Raw genomic sequence first — 23231 nt, 5'->3', positions numbered from 1 at the left:
AGTATTTGTCCGTCGTCTTCAGTTGGCGAGACCTCCAACTCGCCGATGCTATGATTGTTCAGTAGTTCATCAAAGTATTCAATCTATCGCTTCAATATGCCCATTCTATCGGAAATCAGATTTCCTTTTTTGTCTCGGCAGGATGAGCATCGAGGTGTATAAGGCTTCATCCTGCTGATTTGTTATTCGCTAGGTAATTTTATCCCAGCTAGGGGAAATCCGAAGAGTACTTACAACGTCTAAAATGGGGAGACCGTAATGTGAATTGAATGAGACCCTTGAAAGCACTCTGCTCATTTTATCATCATTCAGGTTTTAATTCCTCAGCTAGAGAGCAACCTCATCCCTATCCCATGAGAGACTGAAGAAATAATAATTGTAACCTTAGTCATCAAAGAAGGATTACTGGAAATTTGAATTAGGATATAAAAAGACAAAGCGGACCCGGAAGGCAAACCTTATAATTTCGGATATGTTTGTCAATTTGCCCGAAGCATGCATTGTAGAGAAGATCTTGGCGGCATGGATGGAGGAGAAACTTGTGTTGATACCTATCCTCTTACTTTTTAGGTACTGTGGGAAGAGTACTGAAGCAAATAATGATAGTTGCAGTCTGATTTTCGCGATTCGATTTCACTACTGAAAGCATTCGCGGTTATCTTATTACTTGTGTCAGTAACTACCCAGAGTAAATACGGCTCTAGTGCGACTGTTATGTTGAACTCAAGGAGGATGTTACTTCCGCAGGAATCCATAGTGTGCTGTACATCCACCGCAGTGGATAACGATAAAAATAGCCTTCATTATTATTGTCAAGTGAAGACAAACAACCATCGCAAAAAAGGATCGCTTCGCCACTTTTATTCACCTCCTACAATGTATTCGTTACAAAACATTCAGTGACAATATGGCCCAGGCGAGGATAATGTTGAACACAGAAAGTAAACAGTACAGAGAAGGGGGGATGAGCGTGATTTTCCACAGATAAAATATTTTCTGGGCGTCCAGAACTGAAGCACACAACGAAATAGCTAAGGCGATAATAGAGCGCTCATAATTTTCACCTCGGGCCCAGGTTTTCTTTCTATGGTTCTCGAAATACAAGTTGGCAAAGTAACTCATTACACGTATAATATGCTATTAATTTTCAGGACTATTTTATTCAAACCTGTGTGGTATTTGACGAATTTTTTTGGGGTACTGGATATTTAGTGGGTTGTGCTTGGCCCCACTGATAGTTGTCGTTAGAGCCTTTTGCTCCTTTCTCATTTTGCATCCGTTTTCATATTCGATCAAGCTTTACGACGCTATTTTATGTGGGGCCAGCTTCTCGATTTGCGATGATACCAGCCTTTATATTTCTTGATAAGTTGTTTAAATATTTGCCTGCGGCGTCTGGCAGTTTTCGCGAATCTGAGAACGTCCTCTAGAGGCAGAACTCTTCGTTGAAGAAAAATCTTCAAAAGGCATTTTTGTTTAAGTTCGGCATCTCCTTATCCTCACATTGAGTACATATAGCCAAGATTATGAGCTCAATTAGTTTGAGGAGCAGTGTTCCGTTAAAATCCCTCCCTCCATGTACTCCTTTTTAAGGGGTGTTGAACATGCCACTTTAGGGACCCGCATTCCATCACAAAGATTTTCATCTGTCGGCGGGAATTCAAATTTCTCCACTCTGTTGCGAGAACTCGTAGAGTTTTACCCTTCAGAGTAGTGGATGATCTGGTATCAAATACAGGCTCTGGTCGCACCAATGTCAAAGCAGACGCTCGGCGCTTGTTACTTATGGTCAGCGACGTTCTAATCTTTTGGCACTCACATCAATAATATTTTGTACATTGTTTAGTATCTGAAAAACCTGACGCTGATGACAGGGTAACGAAGGTTGCTAGCTCAAATATGTCTACTTCTTTTATTTGACTTTTACGACAAACAGGAAACATGTATACTCATAATCCCTAGCACAAAAAGGAATAATCTTCTCTCACGCCACTTACTGAATTATCCATTGGCAATTCTGTCTTGATTACAGCTTTTTGAGTACTTTTTATGAAAAGGAATATTCTTTTTTTCGGGGATAGCGTTAGGATGCACTAAAGGCACCACCATTCTAGTCCTGCCTATATTTTTGCAGGACCATTGCAAAGTGAGTTAACTTCGCGTGGAGGTTTCTAATCTAGCCCAGCGTGTCCATTTACTTTTCTGTCTCAATCTCTATTTTCTATCCGAACCCTGCATCTTGTTCTGCAATGTCAATATAGTATAGTGAGTAGAGAGCTCTCTCTTCGTCTCTGATAATAAAGCATTATGTGGCTAAGTTTCTCGAGTATAGTCCTATATTCAAGGTGTTCTTTGATGCATCCTAAAATAATTTCAACTGTTATCCGCACGCAATAGGAAACAGGCAAATACATCATTCATTTATTACTAGGAAATAACCCAGATTCCCAGAATTTCTTAATGAATGCAAGCAGAAACTTTGCAGAGACAACAGGGGCTACACAGAAAAATTCCTGCTAGAGGATCTGCATGTTACGCGACTTGCCATAACATGCAGATGAGGTGAAACTCCATCAGATATTATAAGATTCAGGGTTGTGGTGCTCACTCTCGCTTGAATCGGCCAATACAGCTCTCACCCTCCTTAAATTCAACGATCCACCTTCACTTTTTCATAGCCAGATCTTGTCATGTCCTTTTGAGACGTTTCCGACAACTTGATCTGCACCAGAGATAAAGGCGCATTTAGTGCCTCGGTGGTAGCGAATTCTCAATAACTGAATATATTTGGCCGCTGAGTTGGTGGATCTATAGTATGGCATCATCTAAAAGTCCTTGATTGGCTTTTTTGTTGGTCTCCCAGCACTTCACATCAACCGTGCCTTCCTAAATGAATGTTTACTTAAAAAAAATCAAATGAACATATAAACTATGTCCTCAACTAATACAGAATTTATTATTTGCAGAGATCACAAGTACTCGGTAACAAGATCGAAATGGAAATCACGGAACTTGTGGAAAAGAATACATCACTTCTTCGACTAGGCCTCCATTTGGAATTCAACGATGCTCGCCATCGAATTGCAGCCCACCTACAGCGTAATATCGACAGGAGTAAGTATCGAGTGCTTATTTTGAATATATACAACTACTCTTTGGATAAGACATAAGAGAGGGCTTTAGAATGATAGATACTTTAAGATAGATATAGGAATGTTAGTAGATTAGGCCATTCCGGATTAGAAGATAAGATTTTCAGCAAGAAGGAGAAGAGGATTTCAAGATCACCGATCCTGCCCCGAATTATGGAACCAAGATTGGATGGATTTATGCTTAAGTTAATAATAGATATCTAAGGCTTTTATTTAGTCATAGAACGCATATGTGATAATATAAAACAAATCAAAATTATATTCTTTGCGCATTTTGTACTATAGGTGAAACAGGGCCGAATTCGAAAGGTACACAAGATCATGCCAACACGGATATAATGCCATTCATCAATCTAGATGATGCTTATAAATATGATAAACGAAAGCTTATCACGCTTTCATCATTACCGCAATCATCGCCGCCATTATCATCGCTAAATGCTACTACAAACGCAAAAAACGATGAGATAAAAACCATTAAAATCATTGACGACCATGCACAGAACAATCAAATCAAATCATCATCAAGCTGTACTCCACGCACCACCCTTATCGGTCATGATGACGAGAAGGAAATTTAAGGATGCATTCAGATCTAATGCATTTTTCGTTTTCATTTTTTTTTTCTTGTTGACCATTTCAAAATTTTGGAAAAATTCATTGAATTTGGGATGATTTTCGAAATGTTTTTTTGAGAATCATCTTGAATTATATCTGTCTCTATAAATTACTTGATAGAATTCTTTTTAGACTGATCTTGGTCAAAATGAAGGTAATATGACTTCCCCAGCTTTGCGTTACATCCCCGAATTCTAAAGTCTTAATCAGAAGTTTCTGTTGGTTACGTATGTTGCCCATTCGTAACATTTGAGTGTCTCATCTGAAACATCAAAAATGTTGTTTCGTTCAGAGTTTTGTTATTTTAGAGTCCTCCCAATGTAGGAAACTTGTTTGTATGTTGAGCCTATCCATTGTTTGAATTCTAATGGCTCAGAAATTTATATTGGTTTCTAATGCAAAATAGATTACTGACAAATAGACATAGGAATACACTATAATAGCTTGATAAAGTCCCTAAACTAGACGATCCGCTTTGTAGCTTCTGACTGATTTCTAGTCATATTTTGCTAAAGGGATCCATAATGGAGTTGATTTTTTGAGCAATCTGGTATTAAAATAATCTCACTATCGGATCCTGCCCTCAATATCGAGGTCCCCTCTAAATTTCCTAGCGTCTGGGAAAATGTTCAGATATTTTCCAAACATATTTTCTCATGTTAATCGAAATCGAATCATATTTCATACGAATTCATACATCCACAACATCCTCGCTGGCATGTCACTCTTACGTCTCCCTGCGGAGTTTCAAACTATTTTGACCTTGCCGCTTCCTCCATTCGACCGTACTTACGGTATCCTTGAACTGCATAAATCTCATCCCATCACTGCCATTTGCCAGCTATCCAAATGTGTGCTACATGCCCAATTTCCCACCAGATATTCGCCATAATAATTATTTAAAATTATTGCACGCCCATCATCGCATCACTTAATCGTCTCTTGAGTGTCTTTTGCAAGATGTCCTGGGGGACAGAAGAGACTTCATCAAGAGTCATAATTTGCCAAAATCGCAGAGTCTGAATCAAATTTGATGTAAGAATGTCCATGGCATTCAATTTTTCACATTGAATCACATTCAGCGACATTTTTTCCTTCCTTCGTAGTGTGTCATAGAAGTTACCTTCGGCTATTTCGGTCCCCTCTTTGAGGAATCCAACGTAATGCATGTATATGTATTTGAATAAAAATAATATTTGGTCAGAAATAGATCGACGAAACGTACAATCTGAGCAAGATATGCGCATTCGGTTCTACGCGAATGCGTTCAGATTGTATCCGGAAAATTTTAATTTTATTCATCGGACTGTTTTGAATTATTCTATTTTGTTGAAAGGAAGTTGTTATTTTGAATTATTTTTATGCGAGTTGTTTTAGATTTCTATTGGAATGTTAAGGTTGCTTTATGGTCGATTTTTCGGAAGATGGCACAGTTTCAAAGAGAATATTTTTAGGTAGAAAATAGATATTTTATGGTTAATATGTTCTGTAGTTCAAGGGGATCGCGTTTTCTCCGTCGTTTACTTATAAGTACTGATTTCATGTTCGATTTGAATTCCTGGATTATGTTATACAAATAATGTTAAATATGTCGTTCTTTGCTTTAACTAAAAAGTGATGTTGTTCTGGATCGGAAAGTTTGGGAAGCTTTGCAAGATTTCCATGAATTAGAGCTATCCGCAATATGGAGCAGGCCAACATCCCCTATGGTGTTTCACGGGACTTTTTTAGGGTGGTTGTTGTTTCCATGTCTTACCCACCAAATTAAAAATCTCACTACGAGCAAATTCAGCGCCTATTGCACGAATCACCAATTTAGCTCAGCTGAACGGTTTAATGCGAAATATTGGTCCATTTTTAAGGTTTTGTGTAAACACAAAACCTTATTAAAATCGGTTTACTGTCTGTCTGTCTTTTTTTTCGGTGGAAAGGTTCAAAACCTACTGCTGGCTCCTGCTACGCAGTTACGTGAGATTTATACTCACTAAAACCACCTCCTTCTCATTCCACTCTCCGCACGGAACTCCCATAAAGTATTGCGTCGCGGGGCTGGATCAGCTTTTAACTGCGGCTCATTATGGTTGTCTCCCTTCCTTCTTTTCGTCGTAGTTCTTCCTGCCTAAGCTGTTGATGAATAGCTTGCAGTTCCCTTACAACCTGGTTCCAGGCATCCGTTGACTCCAGCATGTTTTCGTCGTAGTTCTTCCTGCCTAAGCTGTTGATGAATAGCTTGCAGTTCCCTTACAACCTGGTCCCAGGCATCCGTTGACTCCAGCATGAACTCCACAATGTTTTCGGGTGTTAAACGCCTGTCTGCGACCGCTTCTCGCATTCTCAGCGACGTTACCACATCTTGGGAAGCATGGTGATTCGTCGTGACCAAATCGATGTAAATAAGCACGATAACCTCCATGTCCACTTAAGAATTGGGTTAACTCGTAGCTTAATTCCCCATGGTTTCGTTCAAACCATCTCTGAATATCCGGAATGATGCGGTATGTCCACCGACCAGTTTGTGACTCGTCCCATCGCTTTTGCCACCCTTCAATAGATTCCCACCGTGCCAGCTGCCATCGAAATAGGCTAGACTCTCCAGCTGCATACGTTTTGTCGTAGAGTCGCCGACCTTCATTCGCCAAGTTGTCTATCCCTGCTAGTACATATGCTGCTTCTCCTGATATTGTCCGATACGCACTGTATACCCGGAGTGCACTTAGCCGATACGCCATTCCCAATTTTCGGCAGGTCACTTTGGTATTCAGAACAGTTTACCAAACTGGAGCTGCGTAGAGTAGCACGGAGCTGACTACCCTAGAAAGCAGAAGACGTCGACTTTGTCTTGGCCCACCAATGTTCGGTAGTATCCTCGAGATCGTTGCAGCGATGGAAGACGCTTTAGTTGCGTCGTACTCAATGTGTCTTTTGAAGTTGAGTTTTCTGTCAATAATTACTCCCAAGTATTTGAGCGAATTGTTTTTTCGCCAACTTTGATTTTTTTGCTAATGAGAACTACTTCTGTTTTATGTTCAGCAAGTCAAAGGCCAGCATTTCTCAACCAGGAATTGATCTCCCATATCGCTTCATTTGCATAGATCTCGATCTCGTCTTGGTGCTTTGCAACCACTGTTATTCCGATATCATCGGCGAAGCCAATAGTTGTCACGTTGTCCGGTAGGCGTAGCGTCAACACTCCATCATACATAACTAACCACAGCAAGGGATCCAGGACAGAACCCTGTGGCACTCCGCAAGTTATCGGGAGTATTTTTAACTCATTGTCCAAGTCGCAGTAAAGCCTTCTCCCAAGGAGAAACTCAACCACAATGCGTACAATGTACTTCGGGGCCTGTATCTTGCCGAGTGCCTCGATGATTTTTTTCCATTTTGCACTATTGGACGCATTTTTTACGTCGAGGGTTATTACTACGCAGCATTTTTCTTCTTCTATTGCAGCCTGAGCCAAGCCAGTCAGCATGCTGATTGCGTCGACAGTTGATTCCGCCTTACGAAATCCAAATTGTTTGTCGAGAAGGCCTCCTTCCTTTTCCGCAACAGCAAGCAGTCTGTTATATATTACTCCTTCAAATAGTTTGCCAATGGTATTGACCAGACAAATCGGTCTATATGAGATGGGGTCATTCAATGGTTTACCTACCTTCGGAATGAGTATTAGCTTTTGTAGCTTCCATTGCTCGGGGAATTCTCCTTCCCTAAGGCATGCCGTGAAAACTTGGGCAAACATACCTGGCGCTGTCCTGGCGACTACTTTCAGGGCAATATTAGAGATTCCATCCGGTCCTGGAGTCTTTTTTCAGTCAATCTTTTTGCTGCGTCTAAAACCTCCTCATTTACCACTACCGGAACTTCGTCGGGATTTAAATGTACTCCAGGCAGACTTGTACAATTCACATCTACTGGGAATGGAGTGTTCACTATATTCTGCAAAAACTCTGAACAAGTAGTCGGTGGGGAGCGCTCCCCTTTTAGTGATGACATCATCGACCTATATGCGCCACCCCATGGGTCAGAATCAGCTTCTGTACACATCCGCTTGAAATGTTCTGATTTGCTGTTTGCGATAGCTACTTGGAATTTTTTTTCGCATTTTTATATTGCACGTGTAGCTCCTCGAACTCAGGTCGATTTCTTCTGCGCTGGAAGCATCTCCTAGCTTGAAGCACTTTTTCCGGCATTCCTCAATTTCGGAATTCCACCAAAAATTAGGATTTTGTCTTCGGAAAGTGCTACGTCGAGGCATAGCGGCATCGCATACCCGCTGCAATTTTTCCACGACCTGCGAAACTTTTTTTGTGCGCTTCCCAATAGCAATGTATCTTCCAGAAGTACATCCTTGAACATTTCTGCGTCCAATTTCTTGATTACCCAGCTCATCGTTATTCGTTTTAATGGCTTCATAATATTCCTTTGAGAGGTTTGAAAGATGATAGCCTGATGATCATTGTGTGTGTAGGTCTACCACCGATTGCTATTCTCTCTTCGGCATGTGTTGGCTCCCTCATAGCTATCAAGTACCACGTTCAAGCGCGGGAATGTCTCCAGCAATATTCGTCCTCTTAGGTTGGTTTCTCTGCTCTTGGCATGGATGAACCCGTCCTCTGGATGTTTTTTCGCATCTACTATAGCTTGGCTTCCGCAGCTCTATATCGCCACCTTATTGGTTTTGTCTGCTATCCATACTCCGCTATGCAGATTTTCGTATTGTTCGGCTTGAATTAAAGGTGGATATTTTCACATAATATATGCATATTTTACGTGCTACATTCTAATGGGACAAATGCACACTCAAATCTCTTTATAAAAGAAATACACAAAACCTTTCATACCTGAAGCGTCTAGCTTCCGGTTTCCCAACTTGTTTCGGTTTAGTTTCATATCTATGGAAAGCTTCTGTCAAACCAACTCCAGATTGAAGCAAGGCTTGGTCATAAAAGGCATTGCACTAGTGACGATGCTAATGGTAAATTTTATGTTGTGATAACGTCATCATCTCCCAGTTTCACACTCAAATTCCTTGCCCCAAACTGGGACACCTTACAAAGATTCTGCCCTCCTCTGTGGGTGGGCTTTTTCATCAGCCATCAACTCAGTCTAACATTTTGGTTGGTAAAAATGTTTTGACTGCTAGATCTGAAAGGAACTGTTTTCCTCTGCTGGGGAGGGGAGCAGGCCACCATTGGTCAGATGTGCTATTCCTATGGAATAAGAGACGAACTAGTCGCAGAATTTCCTGCCTCTCTTAAAATGAGAGAGAATGTGTAGATTCTCCCCCGTATTAATTCTGAAATAGCCACTTACGTGCAGAAAGAATGCAGAATTGTCTTCTGTTCAACCTTAACTGAGTACAGGTAGCAAAATTCATCACCCTGATCGTTTCACGGTCATAGATTAGTGAACAAAGCCCCTGTAAAGACCCCAATAGGGCCGTTCCTTTTCTTAAGGAATAATTAACGAATTCAGGTTCCCTGTCGATGGTTTATGTTTGCTAATAGAAGTTGACGTTATCTCATTCGTTTACGTTAATTTTTGTGACCTCACATTTCAAAATAGTCTTGACAGTGTGTGGCATTTACCCCAAGGGCTGACTCTGGTCCGTTTATAATGGAGCCAGAACCTCGTTGAAAAAACCTATCAATCCGTTCGTTTGTGCTCTAAAACAAAATAAAAAAAACTGAACCAAAAGGTTGGTTATCCTTAATTTTTTGATTTCTCTGGGAATAAATAGAAATCTGGATTGTTGGAGGGCCCATGAGTATAGTGATTAGGGCAGTACGTTGCATTTGGTGTTTTGCAACGTGGGGCCGAAATGAGCAATGTAGACAAAAAGATTTGTCATATCTCTAGGCATACCACGATCATTTTGTTTGAAACGTTGGGTATGTGGATTACTAGTATTGTTCACCATTAGTCATTTCACCAAATATTAGGCAATAATGCAATACAAATTTCCTTATTATCGTAATGGATACAATATACACACATTGCACACTGGCCTGGATTCATTCATGATTTTTTGGGCTTGGATGGAATTGAAGAAACTCCCAGTCCCAGTTCGATGTAAAAACCTTTATTTTTTCTATTTTTTTTTCGTTTTGGACTTTTCCTGTAGATGTAGACGCTCAGAAATGTTCAATTGGGTAACATGGGGCTGAACGAGAGAGGAAGAAAGAGGCCCATTTCCCCAGGTTTGGAGTTTTTTCGGGGGCTCGGAATAGAAATTGGAGTGAAATGAATGGATAATAGGAGGGGATCATATTTTACAACCTGGATTTTCCCCATAATATTCACCCCGAGCACTGATTTTCTATCCATGGCTCTGGTGCTATGCCGTTTACCATTCGAGACATTGCCGAAACGTTGTTCTACCTGAAAGTTGATAATCTAATACTAGGAGGAACCTCCAGATTCTGCGTAGCTCCTTGCGAATTGCCAATAGTTTGTGTAATTTTCAGGCTGACAGAAGATGGGAGTATTTTTTCCGTTGACTGCATGGATAAATGCTCTTCACTCGAGTGCGGCAAAGAGAGACAGTCTTCAGCATTTAGGGAAATTCTAGATCCCTCTCGTCTCCTGAAATATCAATCTTTGTCCCCTTTAGAAGTGGAGCCAGGTCCTCTTGATCGATATCGCTATCTTGTTTGGTCAAAAGTCTCATCTGAGTGGGCTCTCGAAGCTTTCAAATCACCATCAAGCGTATCAAGCTATCGTTGTTTCGGCCAACCATCGGGTTACTTCCCATCTAATTTGATTTTGATAAATTAGTATCCTTCCGAAAAACTCCACACCAGTAGGAACCAGAGAGAGAGAGGCTGAATATCACAATTTTCACGGCCAAAGTGCTTTCTTGCGGAAGTATGTTTGATGAAAATTGAAGCGAAATGGAGTCTTTTTCCCTAGCCTGGAATTTTGTTGTAGACTCCGATTAGAAACTTCATGCAAATAGAAAAATATTGAGGGGTCTGCATAGTTTCCTCTCAGGGCCCGGATTTTCTCTTTACAACTCCTGGGCAACATTCAATATTTCTGTCAATTGTTCTTCATTTAGATGCAAACCAATCTGCATCTGTAAACTTTTCCGGCTGATATGCTTGTTCCTTTTCTTTATGCACCAAATACATCCAAATTATTATTTCTAAAGGATTAAAACCATTATTTGCTCTGGCAAGCCCCCACATCACTCTCTGAGTGAGCGGGTGTGCTACTTGCAGCAAACGTCTGAGCGAAAATCAATCCGATGCCACATCATTTCGCAAAACTGTTTTGGCCCCGGACCGTTCTGATTGTACTCGCGATCTTAAGCTTGTTCGAAATAGTCCTGTTGTGGTTTCGATATTTCCTGCAGGGTCGCCAAATCCCCGGACAAAATGGAACCGGCTGTCCCACTGACTACTGAAGACCTAGCAAATTCGCATTGGTCCCTTGAAGCTTCTGCGGAATTAGTTTTGTGCTTCAATGCGTTGTCTAGAAAGAGACCGCGGCACTTCCTCATTGAGAAAATAATGGAACAAGATACATAAAGAGAAATTTATTATTCTGGCAATAACCAGCCTGCTTTACAAATTGACCTATCTGTCGGTCAAAGTATTTGCCATAATATATATCCAGAAGAATTCAGGAGCAAGGTTGAGGTAAATCATGAGTTATAAGTGCCAAAAAAATTCTTATTAACGATATACAGTTTCAAATCAGCTGTTTGAGTGGGGTTTCCTACGAGAACTGGGAGTAGTAATACTGGCACATCTCGTGTCCGCAAGGAAAGTTGGGCCCCTTTTCTTTCTGGAACCATCAATGAGTTTTTCCCAGAAACCTTGCATTACCTATATTAATGCCAGGCGGTGTATCTAGTTTCTCTGCAGTAGTGGGAGTGTAGACCATTAGCATGGTCGCTTCGATTTTCAAGCTTTATCGCAGTATTGGTAGGATCTTTGCTTCGCTCAGCTGGTTCATCATTTGACGAAATAGCTCGGTACGGGGAGAACTCCCACCTATCCCACTGTTAAGGTATGTCGGTTGCTGTACAGCGGACGCCAGACTTGTCGAGAGGAGGATGGGAAGGGAGTGGGGGGATTCTCTCCGGGCCCAGAGTTTTCTTAATGGCCCGAAATGGAGATTTTAATGAGAAAATCATTTTCACTGTAGACCCATGGAATTTTCACCTTGGGTTCCGTTTCTCCGCATAATTTTCACCCCGAGCCCGGGTTTGCTCTCTACGGCTCTGACGGAGGGTGTTAGACTTCAGCGGTGCTTTTAGCAAAGAAAGTAAATACTATTGTTGACATGGATTCCGTCTAGAGCGTTTTAGAAACAATTTATTCCCTACTTCAGTGCAAGGTTCTTCCTTCAAAATAGTTGATTTTAGAGTACAATGCGATTTCTTCCTCCAAAAGTCACGATAATACACTTCCTACTTGTCTTAAACATATCTAACAAGCCTTGGGTGATGGTAATGCAGAATGAGAAGTAAATGTTGGGTTAGCATATGTTATCAAATTTTGTTCAATCCATGGTAATGACATCGATATTGGAAGTGACCTGTAATAGGGGAACCAGAAGCGGACATCTTCAAAAATTGGAACATTTGCCATCCGAGCAGCCTACTCCTTGTGTTTGGCTGACTTTCCTTGATCAAGCGCTTCACGTTTGTTACTTTGAGCAATTCCTTCTTCACTTAACTAAGTATCTTTAGCAAGTTATTATCAATATCTTCATTGGCTGTTTAGAGCAGTCACACTAGGTTCTCAGTTTTTACCCTGACGCGGAGGTAAATGGTTACAAATTTTGACTGTTTGTAAACCTTTTATAGGCCGAAGAGTTTCGCTCACTTTCGTGGGTCTCTAGCTTCAATTCCCAGGAAGTTTGAAAATATACCCCCCCCCCCCCTCCCTTTTCCTAGTAAGCTCGCTATTAGGTTAAAAACAGTTTTTATTTCTGTTAGCAGCACTGCATTACTTATAATATTCTCTGATTGTTGGACGCATGAGGGTGAAAGGCTGCCCCAGCCACCAGAATTAGAGGTTGTCATTTCAGAGTTGACGAGCTGCTTTTTTTCGCTCAGTATTATAGGATTACAAATTTCACTGATGGAACACTAATGAAGTCCTCAAAGTGACATTTGCTTGTCCAGATTCGTATAACCGACGGCCAAGGCCGCTAAGAGAAAATCCGGAATATTGTTTTCTTCCTTGGGTTTTATCAAGTCACTGAACATTATCGATTGGAATGGGACCTGCGAATCTGAATAGCTGATATCACCTCCTTAAAGTTTCCAGCCTAGATGGTCATTGTTCACGGGCCAATCCTACCGGGCCTTTTGTTGTTTGAAATTCCTATTTTAGATTTTTAAAGCGAATTACTGAAAATAGGGTCGTCCCTACAGAGCAAATTTTTCGAGGTCTTGCACTGGTATTTGAGCCAAATTAGAGATGAACTTATTTCTATCCACGCGCTGATTCTTCAAAGACGAGTTCACCTCAGGAGCTAAGAAGATCATCTACTCAGTTGTTTACGTCTAACTCCGACTCTATTCTGATCTTTGATTTCATCTTTAGAGAAAACTGTAGGGAACTAAGGTTTTTGGTATAGAATAGACACCCCTCACAGAGGGTTAGGGTTCTCTCGTTAGAGTTTTTCGTTTAGCCATTGTCAAATTTGACGGCAATTTAACCGATATAAGATACTTGGAAATGTCCCTTTCGTTTATGTGTAATAAAATATATCCGCTGGTTAGTGTTTAGGTCTTCTTGAATTCATTAAACTTACATTTAACGAGCGAAAACACGGTCGTCTTGCTTTCTGCTTTGCACATCCAAAACGCTCTCCCATTTAACATTAACGCATTCGGTTTTTTTGACGCCATAACCCATTGTTTGGTTCATGTTCTAATAGTGATTTATGTGTAATACTTTATTTGTTTTAAATGTAATTTAGCTATTTAAGGTAGATTTATGTGTTCTAGCTAAATTTAAAAAAATATTATATGCCCTTTGTTTTTCTCATTTTCTTTCTCTCCACGTTTATAAATCATGCCCAATTCCACAAAAATAAAAAAAAAAATTTAAATTTATTTTGAAATGCTAAAACGTAATGCACATAAAAAAAATATTCCGAATATTTTTATTTTGAAAATAAAAAAAGTCGTGCGTGTGCAAAAGTTGAAACCCAACCTACCAAAGTTGATTTTGCCGAGCAATGAAGAAATTTCACCATCTGAACTTTTGAATGAACAATACAAAAGGCTGGCGGTTACGCCATCATTATCGCCATCACCGTCGCCCACACCATCACCACAACCCCCACCAGATTATGATGTTGAATTTGATCCTGATAACGCCGTGATTCGCGGATCGGTCGATATCGATGAGGATAATGTGGTTGTATCGGGACGACGTTCTGCAACGCCCAACAGTAGTTACGCTGATGACGGAAATGATACGCAGACGTGAGTGCGAGACGAGAGTGTAAGGATATAGAACAGAGAATATGTGAAAGGAGTTGGATGATTTGACTGTTTATTCTCAATTGTACACAAATGTTATCAACATACATAAACACAATACACAATTTACAAATTAGTATGTAACTGAAATTGGTGGAAAAGCGAATTTGCTCAGTCCTTTGTACTGTCCCCTAAAATCCTCTATTCAATGGCTTCCTGGCTGCAGCCTCCGTTAGTTTTGCGAATCTGAGAACGTTCCAAGGTTGAAAGTGCACAGATTCTCCGTTGAAGAAAAATTTTACGAATTATCTTCGACTAAGGAGGCCCGGCAACTGCATATGAAATGCAGGGCCGTCTCTTTGTCTTCCTTACATTAGTTACATATAACCGAGGTAGCCATCCCAAATTTTACATCTGGTAGTTAAAGGGGCAGTATCCTGTCAAAAGTCCTATCAGAGTTTTCTTATTATTCTCCTTAAGGCAGGAATTCAGATTTCTCCATTCGATTGCGTAAGCCGTTGCAACTTGGTGCTTCAAATCAGATTTGGCAATGGATGGACTGATGCCAAGTGCTAGCTATAGTCGCACCATTGTGGAGCCAGACCTTTGGCGTGCCAGTCTTTTAACCTCCTGATTACTAGCAATGTTCGATGTTCGACGTCAGGAATATTTCGTTCAACTTAGTTTTAGCAGCAACTCTACCCAACTGACTTCATATAATGCTGCTATTTAGTGCTTATAACGTTGCCCGATTGTCGGATAGATTGGAAAATGCAATCATGTCGTTTTTGTCGCAAGGCAAACCCAAGAAAAAAGTCATCAAAACATTACTATGAAGGTGAAGACGTCTCGATTCGTTGTGGATATGCTTTCACACTACCATAGATCGAAATATCCCCCCCCCCCCCCCCTATTCAATAGAACTTGCCTCGGGAAGAATGAGTTATTTGCTGATGCTAAAAAGAGACTGATGATCATCGTCTGCTTTGTTCTTCACACTTTTCTAAGCTTTCGATTTCTCCGCATTCTCTAGTCTTAACTTTTTTTGGATTCTTTACAAATTTAAGCCTTTTCAAAGACTTCATCGTGGTGTTTGTACATGGCATCTGGCCTATTATGCTACCAATTCTGCGGTGTACTGTACATCATGTCTTCGCCTCCTGGATATCTTTTTTGGAGTTGTGTAAAGATCGCGTCCTTCAATTTGAAAACCAAGGAAACCATCAGCATCAATTAAGTCCTACCTTTTCCGTCTTTCAAAAGCCGTCTCCATCTCTCCTCTTTCTTGGTTGTTCCGTATAAATTTACGACAATTTTCCACTAAAATGGGTCGATCTACTTTTCAGATTCCTGCATTAGTGTCGGCGTTGCTCATCCGCAAAAACACAATGTATATTAGAATCTTGTAGATCTGGTAGTCCTGTAGGCTTTTATTGACTTGATAATAGGGAGTACTTCGTATAATGCCTTATAAATAGCAGGGATTTCCCGCTGAATTGCGTATTGTTCATTGCCCCTAGTCTACCTTTTCAAACCTTTGTACGCCCCTGATTTTGGGTCATGTATTTAGTTTTCAACGCGTCGGAAATTGCTGGTGACCCCAAGCCTCGTTACAGTTCTTAGTTCGAAGTATGAGTCGTGGCATAATAACCACATCGTCTGATAATGCCACAATTTCGTAAATCCTACAAACACCGAACCTCTGGTGTCCATGGAGGTGATCTTCATCGAGTACATATTCCCGGTATTTTTGAAGAACCTGCTTCGCCGAAAATGGTGGTCCATTGTTAATCCTGGAGATATGGAGCCATCGTGATAATGGTATAGCATTTGGTCCTTTATAAATGCTTCATTTTAGTTGACTTGTGACATCATATCCTAGTACTATATTTCAGTTTGAGTACCAATCTTTTATTCTATTATACGTTCGTGACATCACCTAGCTCTTCTGAGCCGAATTCGCTTCAATCGTATGTTAAAATGTTAAAATTGAGGATCCTACCTCAAATCGTTATTAAATTGGACTCCGATGATGATTCTTGGTTCCTCTTGTTGGTTCGAAAGAAAATTTCGACTCCACTCTTCTCGGTGCAATGCCCGCATTTTTAAATTTCGAAAGCCGAGCAACATGTAAGTTGCGTTGTCCTTCCATCTGTCCCCGAGTTTCCCACGTGGTCGTCTACTTTCCATCTTGCTTTGAAGTAGGCGTCTGGAAATTCTTTTGACATTTATACTTTCTATATGACCTGTCGACTAGAGATTTTGAATCGTAAAACGGATGGTGATTCTAGTTCATCATACAATTCTTGTACTTTATTCACTATCCGCCCTCAATCTTCATTGAACCTAAGATTCCCCTGAGCACTCAACGTTCGAGTGATTAATTTTTTGCTCTCCGGATTGGCTTATCGTCCACCTCTCCTTGTGATAACATAAGACAGGCCGAATTAAAGTCATCAAGTTTCACAAGTCCGCCTGTTGATTTCGTGTATTTTATTGTTGTCCTTTCTCGAAACTGGGATTAAGAGCACAAAACTTTCGAGTTAATCAAAGTTGAAATCGTTTAGTGTCGGGTTTTCTCTGATTGGCATCTTTCTTGTTCGGTTGTATCATGATTTTGATCATTTCAGGCCACTTTCCTTTACTATTTCGTCAAGCTTCACCAGGGTTCGACTAAACTACATTCTATATATTCCCTTTCCTTTGACTCTTAAATCTTCAACAAAGTTCATATTATTTTTAGGTTCACTGCTACCCTCAAGCGTGAGGAGGTTTGAAATTGTAGTAATTTTTTTTTCGCATATCGCAATCCATGATTCGCCTTTTCAGAAGAAATCAAGAATTCATTTTATTTTGTCATCCAGAATGAAATACGATCAAAATACGAAACAGTAAGCAGGTCACAAGAGAAAAAGCCGACAAGGCGTATTCTTTTTAGGTTGTTCTATCGCGAGGTTCGCAATACATAGTTGCAACGAAAGTTCATGGCTTCAGTGCAAGAAGGTAACTGGCAACCATATATCATTCCCCATTGAACAGTTTCTATTCGAATTCTATTGCGAAAATATCGTTGCCACAATTTCGATCGATATTTTCGTGTATCTGCTGAAGCTTTATTATATTCAGGAATCTGTCCACATCACATTCAACAGAATATGTTTGCTGCATCTTATATTATAAGGATATTCTTCAAAAACAATTTGACAATCAATATCTCCTGATATTTATTATCTCTCCTCTTCATTGTCAACATTGCTTGCTTCCCTGTATAAAACCATCCGCCGCCAAACGCCTTTGTCACCCTAAAGTACTTATTTTTTGGCCATCTATTTTCATTCTTTTGGAAGTTTGTCGATTTCTTCCAGAAAAAAGGGTATATAAGGCGAAGGATTTGTTTAAGCCTATCGATTGCAGCAACATCGATATTACAGTGCCTGATGTGCTGCCACATGAAGTTAGATAAAGTCGAATTCTTCCATTTAAGGGTTGTTTTCTTGTTATGTTTTTATTGACAATTCTGGGGTTCAATAATAAGGCAGATGCTGACCACATAAGAAAATTTTGACATTTGGGGTTGTTGATTTCTATTCTATCCCTTTAAGACATCTACTATGGAATGGTCAGCTAACTGGGTCTACTTATCATTGCTGCCATATGGTGACTTCTAGATCTTGTGTATTTCCAGTTCATAGCGAAATTTACACTCTAAACATAAAGTCTACACATACACAAAACAACACAACCTCACATAGTTGCAGCGCTTTGCCTTTTACCCTTATTCGTACTTAGGAGCAAATCAAACGTGTTTTTTCTCCTTTTTAGGTGTTTTATTTTTGATTGTTCCCATTTTTGTTTTTTGAGAGTTTTTGCTTAATTTTCTGTCATTTTATTTTTAGAATATGTGTTGAAGAAATTGTAAACATTTCATCATTAATTTGTCCCTAATTTTTTCAATATTCGTGCTAACGAAGTACGCCTGCACGAAATGCAATAATGTTGGTGTACTTCGTTCTGGACGGTACAATGAGAGTTATATTTAAGGCTTTCCATCTGCCGACTGTTTATAAAAACATTTTGCTTTTCTTCTATTTCTTGAAAACAATATACTTCCGATAGGATATTTAAGAAAAGGGCATATTTAGTGTTTATTTTTTTTGCAAATTATTTTAAACTTAATCGAAAGTATTCAACGAAATGAAGATTCTGAAGTTCACCACGCCTCAATATAATGCTAAGTGAACTACACCGCACCTGTCCCTAGTTTTTTACTTAGTTTTAACGTTTAAATTGTACTTTATAGTTACTAAATAACAATTTCATTAGTTTAATGTTTTGTTTGTACATATATATGTTGTATTATCCTTGATGTTTTTTCCTTTTCTCTTTTTTATGTTTACAGTAAGGAAAGATCTTGACTTACGTCTACAATTCAGATTTTTCAATAATCTACATAGGAAGGAAGCTATGATCCAATAAAAAATCTGTCCCTCCCTCAAAAGCAAATTACAATATAATTAAATAAATTTAAAAATACAAGAACGTTTTAATGAAAACAAAGCAAAATGAAGGTATCTAACTTCTTTTTGGTGACTGTATTTTGTATTTGCCAATAAAACTGGAAATAACTTTCGCACATTGTGTAGATATTGCATTAAAACAATAACAGGAAATAATAATCTTTTCTAATTCTGAATTAATATTGACTCTAATGATAAGCAATATTAAACTATATATATAATGCGTGATGGCGGTAGTTAGCTACTCTAACGCTAAAATTGATGTTTCGTATTTGGATGGCGTATTTGTAAAAAAGGTATTACGAATTTTGACTTTTCTAACGAAAGTTTTGGGTTCTAGCAATGGAGGGGATTCGGCTTTAAAAATAAAAAATAACCCACAGAATTATAAAATGAAAGCCATATTTGTCTTGTCTATACCATTTCAGAATTTCATTAAGGGATTAGTAAAAATCAATCTGGGAAAATTTTTAGATACCATTAACGTTCTGAGGCAATACTAACAATGAGCAACCCAATTTGTTTTAATTTTAATAATTTGATAAAAATCAACAGGGTTTTGACAAACTGGAGCAAAATTTTAGCTGATTTTTTTCTTGATAAACGGGAAATTTGGGTGGACGAGTGTGTGCATAAGTTCTATAAGTTCTACATTCTACGTATATAATAATACCTATTTAATTTTAAAGTTAATTTTTATTAGAATATTAGATATAACAAAAATTGGTATATTTATTATTATTTGGTGATAAATACATTCTTCTTCAAGGACACGTACCATAAAACCTTCAAGTCAATCTACAATTATCTCCTTAGAGCTAAATATTTTTTTTTTCCTTTTAATAATTGCTTTTCCGTAGAGATGTTATTTTGGAAAACAATCGCTCTTTTTTCAGGGAGAGATCTTCTGAATTTTCAGCCTGGTTTTTGGCAATAGATAAATTTTTGATGTTCCCTCACATTTCACGATGAAGCCGGGTCCGTTATTACAAAAGCTCGGCTGCGTTTTATATCTTTCTCGCGGTTTTTGATGTGATAAGCTTCATTAGCTATCTAAATTAAAGTTACCGGTTTAAAATTTAGCGGGTATTCCACAGGATTCCATGTGAGTGACTAACCATTTCTGAATTTTTCTGTTGCTGCTGTCCTATTGTCTTTCCACAGCCGTTTTCATATTTTAGTAAATCTGCTTCTTCGTCACTTCTAGATAGTCTTCGTTTCTTTTGTAGGAATGTAGGAATTTATTATTTGGTATGCTTCTATTACAATGAACCGTCCAACTCAAGTTTTGACCTCTCCGATCCAACTCTTCCAGCGAGCTTGATCTCGCACCGCGTCATCTGGAAATATCCCGCAGCTTTTTACTGGTAATATCGACAAAGCTCCCACAAACTTTGCATCTCTCCAACTGGTCGATTTCCTTGCCTTTGGTTTTGAATACAGTTTTTAGGTCCTTCTAACCAGCTCACTGGAATTATTCACCTACTGATGGCGCTGGATCATGGTGGAAATTGCATAAGAAGAAATGCAGTATCAAATTGAGTATTTTTCGTCTTTCAGTCAATGAAGAATTTGGCGTAGGATTTTACGTGTCAATTGACATCATCACCTCTGATGATGATGAAAGTCAATCCCATAAAAAAACACATATTTTATTATCGTTCTGCAGATCCTGTGAACCTTGCTATTCTTCATTGTTTTGAGGATTGAATAATAATCTATTTGAGGGCATAGACTTCCTTTTCTTAACCATGCCAAAGGCTCTAACTCGATTCGAAAGCGACTTCCTCCCTTAGACGATAATATAAAATCCCGACGGTATCCGCTTGGAGTGAACATGTTCTTAATAGCAGTCGACAGTTGAAATTCTGCTCTTTTTGTTACCATAGTTATTTTTGTTTGATTAGATCGGACCACACAGCGGCTTGGACTACTTCATTGTCGTCAAAACAGTGCCCTTTCATTATGGTCTTTATCCTTAGAACTCTAATTGGGATTATAAGGGGGTTAGGAACGCGTTACCAACTTGTGCTTCGCTAGGAACCTATGGAAGTACAGAGTTATATGACAGCGTGTACTATGATCGGTAGCGTCGGTATGCTTCCAATCTTTCGAGAATATACGCGGAATAGGCAGCGGTAAAGTTTGTCCTCCCCTTATGTTCTCAATTATAACAAAATCACTTGCATCATATTATAAACCTACGCTGTGTACCAGTAATCTTTTCACGAGCATCTCATGTCCTTTATCATTCAAAATAGTGACCATGTGATCAAAATGAACCCGGACTAGTTAAACATCATTTTTATGTATTTCAATACAACTCTTTACTATTGCTTTCAAAATAAGCTCTCTCTCATCACTTAATCGGGTTGTGGACTCACATGGAGTCAAATCTGGATGCTAAATGTTTGTGTTCTCCATATATTAGACTCCTCATTGCAGTGAGGGTTCGGCACGCATTTATTTGATTGCATAATCTTACCGATTTTTGTCACATCAACCATTACCCCAAGAGGTTTCGGGTACTATGACAATTGAAAATCTTCCATTAAAATTGAAATTCTACATAGCAAATATCCTGCAGGATTTCATCGGGGTTCAAGTGATGTTTGCGGAAAATAAATTTTACGCCGTAGCCACTTTAGTTAAGACCGTTCACGCATAAAAGAAAGATCGAGAACACCTACTGACGGGTTTCCCAGGTTTTGTTTCTAGATGTCATCGAGCAAGGTGGGAGGAAATCCTGCTCCAGTTGGACGTCAATTTCATGATTTTGAAAAATGATTTCCAGAGGAAGATTTCAACTCATTGGGTTACTCACTGTTTAATTGGAAGGGAACAAATCTGAACATCGCAATGCAGACTCGACGGTAGTGCATTCGCTTTACAACTAGTCGCAATAACTGAATTGTGGCTTTGGGTCTTGGAACCAGAACTGAGGTCCCAATCGAACGAGTGGAGAAGCTTACCCTCTTCGTAATCCAAAAAACAAAACAGCGAACCTTTTTAAAAATTCAAACAGATGACAATCTTTGCTTATGGATACCAAGGAGTGATTTTAACAGACTGAAACTTGATCTGGTCAAGTTTGTGGAACTAGTCTAGCAGGAGTGAATTATCACAGCTTTTTATAGCAATTGGAAGTCACTAATTTTGCAGAATAATTGTGCCAACACATCCGGACTTTCTCCGGATTTACTGCGCCTTAATACTTAGAAGGGTTGCCCCCACGCTGCAACCCAAACAGGGTTCCAACAGACGTCCACTTGTTCCTTAAGTGAAAGTTTTGCTTCTGTACTGATACTGTCATCAAGTGTACTTGAGGATAGAACTGAAGTGGTAAGCTGGTTGGTTTAGTAAACCTTCCGAGACGGCGATTGAGAAGTCGGACTGCAAAAAAATATTACTTAAAATAAATTTTAGCAGATGATATTATGTTAGCTAGTCGCTTTCGAAATCAATTTTCCTTCCCTCGAAAAAGGATTCACTTTGTCCGACAGATTTAGAGTTGTAAATCATATTGGTTTAGAGTCACGCTCCGGCATTACGTGAGGAACTATGGATCGGTTTCGATTCTTGTTTTGGACAGGAATCTTTTTGTTAGCCTAAGAGCGAGTATGAAAATTTACATGACTCGTTGCACGGACAGTTAGAAGGCCTACTACTACTAAGTCGTGGGCAGGATGTCAAACCTGTCAAAATTTCGTTAAAAAATTGACTTCTTGCATGACTGAATTTCTGCATAGATATCCAGCAAAGACCCACAAATACAGGACGAATATTTCCAAAAATCTTAATGGAAGATAAGGAGGTGTCGGAAGGCTTAAAGTTGCAAAAAACACGTAAAATTTGCATGTTAAGAAGTACTGCTACAATTCGCATTTATATCCTTCACGGATAGAATAAATTATATTCAACATGTTAGACGGCATCAAGTGGATGGGGATTCAGGACTCCCAGCATCCTCAACAAACAAATTCACTTCGACCAGGTCTAAGTTTGAACTTAGCACGCATTTCACTTCAATATAATTCACACTCATGTCGGGTTTGCGGCTATATATTGGGTTGGGGAAGATGTTATTTCGTATTTGTGATCGAATTTTAACGCTTTATTTAACATACTTAGAATTGTCCGATTTAAGTCAAATATGCGCTGTTCGCAAACTTGTTGCCATTTAGAAGGCAATTTCATTATCCCCCCGTTATAAAACCCCCCTCCTTATTTATAAAAAACTCAGACAGCCAGTTTTCGCAATCTTCTTTTGAGGCGAACTTAGTAGTACCAAGGGCGTTCTGTATGGACCGGAAGAGATGGTAATCACTTGGTGCCAGGTTTGGACTATACGGTGAGTGCGATAGGGCGTTCCATCTGAGCTCCCGTAGCTTCTGGCGGGTCATCAAAGATGTGTGAGGCCGAGCGTTATCTGGGTGGAACAGAACACCATTCCTATTGACAAATCCTGGCCGCTTCTGGTCAAACGCCTGC

General features: G+C 39.4%; 1 protein-coding gene across 9 annotated transcripts in view; it reads left to right on the top strand.

Annotated features, from left to right (window-relative positions):
• LOC119657652 (tropomodulin) overlaps positions 1-23231 on the top strand; it is a 210090-nt gene that overhangs the window by 174074 nt on the left and 12785 nt on the right. For 5 of the 9 annotated variants that reach the window (XM_038064665.1, XM_038064670.1, XM_038064669.1 and 2 more), the window contains 2 exons: positions 2967-3114; positions 13923-14226. In XM_038064665.1, the coding sequence (XP_037920593.1) occupies positions 2967-3114; positions 13923-14226 (452 nt within the window). Of the gene's footprint in view, positions 1-2966; positions 3115-13922; positions 14246-18622; positions 18749-23231 lie in introns of those variants that run through there. The other 4 variants (XR_005250155.1, XM_038064674.1, XM_038064667.1 and 1 more) reach the window with 3 other exon arrangements.

The sequence above is a fragment of the Hermetia illucens genome, chromosome 5 (genome assembly GCF_905115235.1).
Source record: "Hermetia illucens chromosome 5, iHerIll2.2.curated.20191125, whole genome shotgun sequence".
Taxonomy (NCBI): Eukaryota; Metazoa; Arthropoda; class Insecta; order Diptera; family Stratiomyidae; genus Hermetia; species Hermetia illucens.
This window is presented reverse-complemented; position numbering and strand designations above follow the sequence as displayed.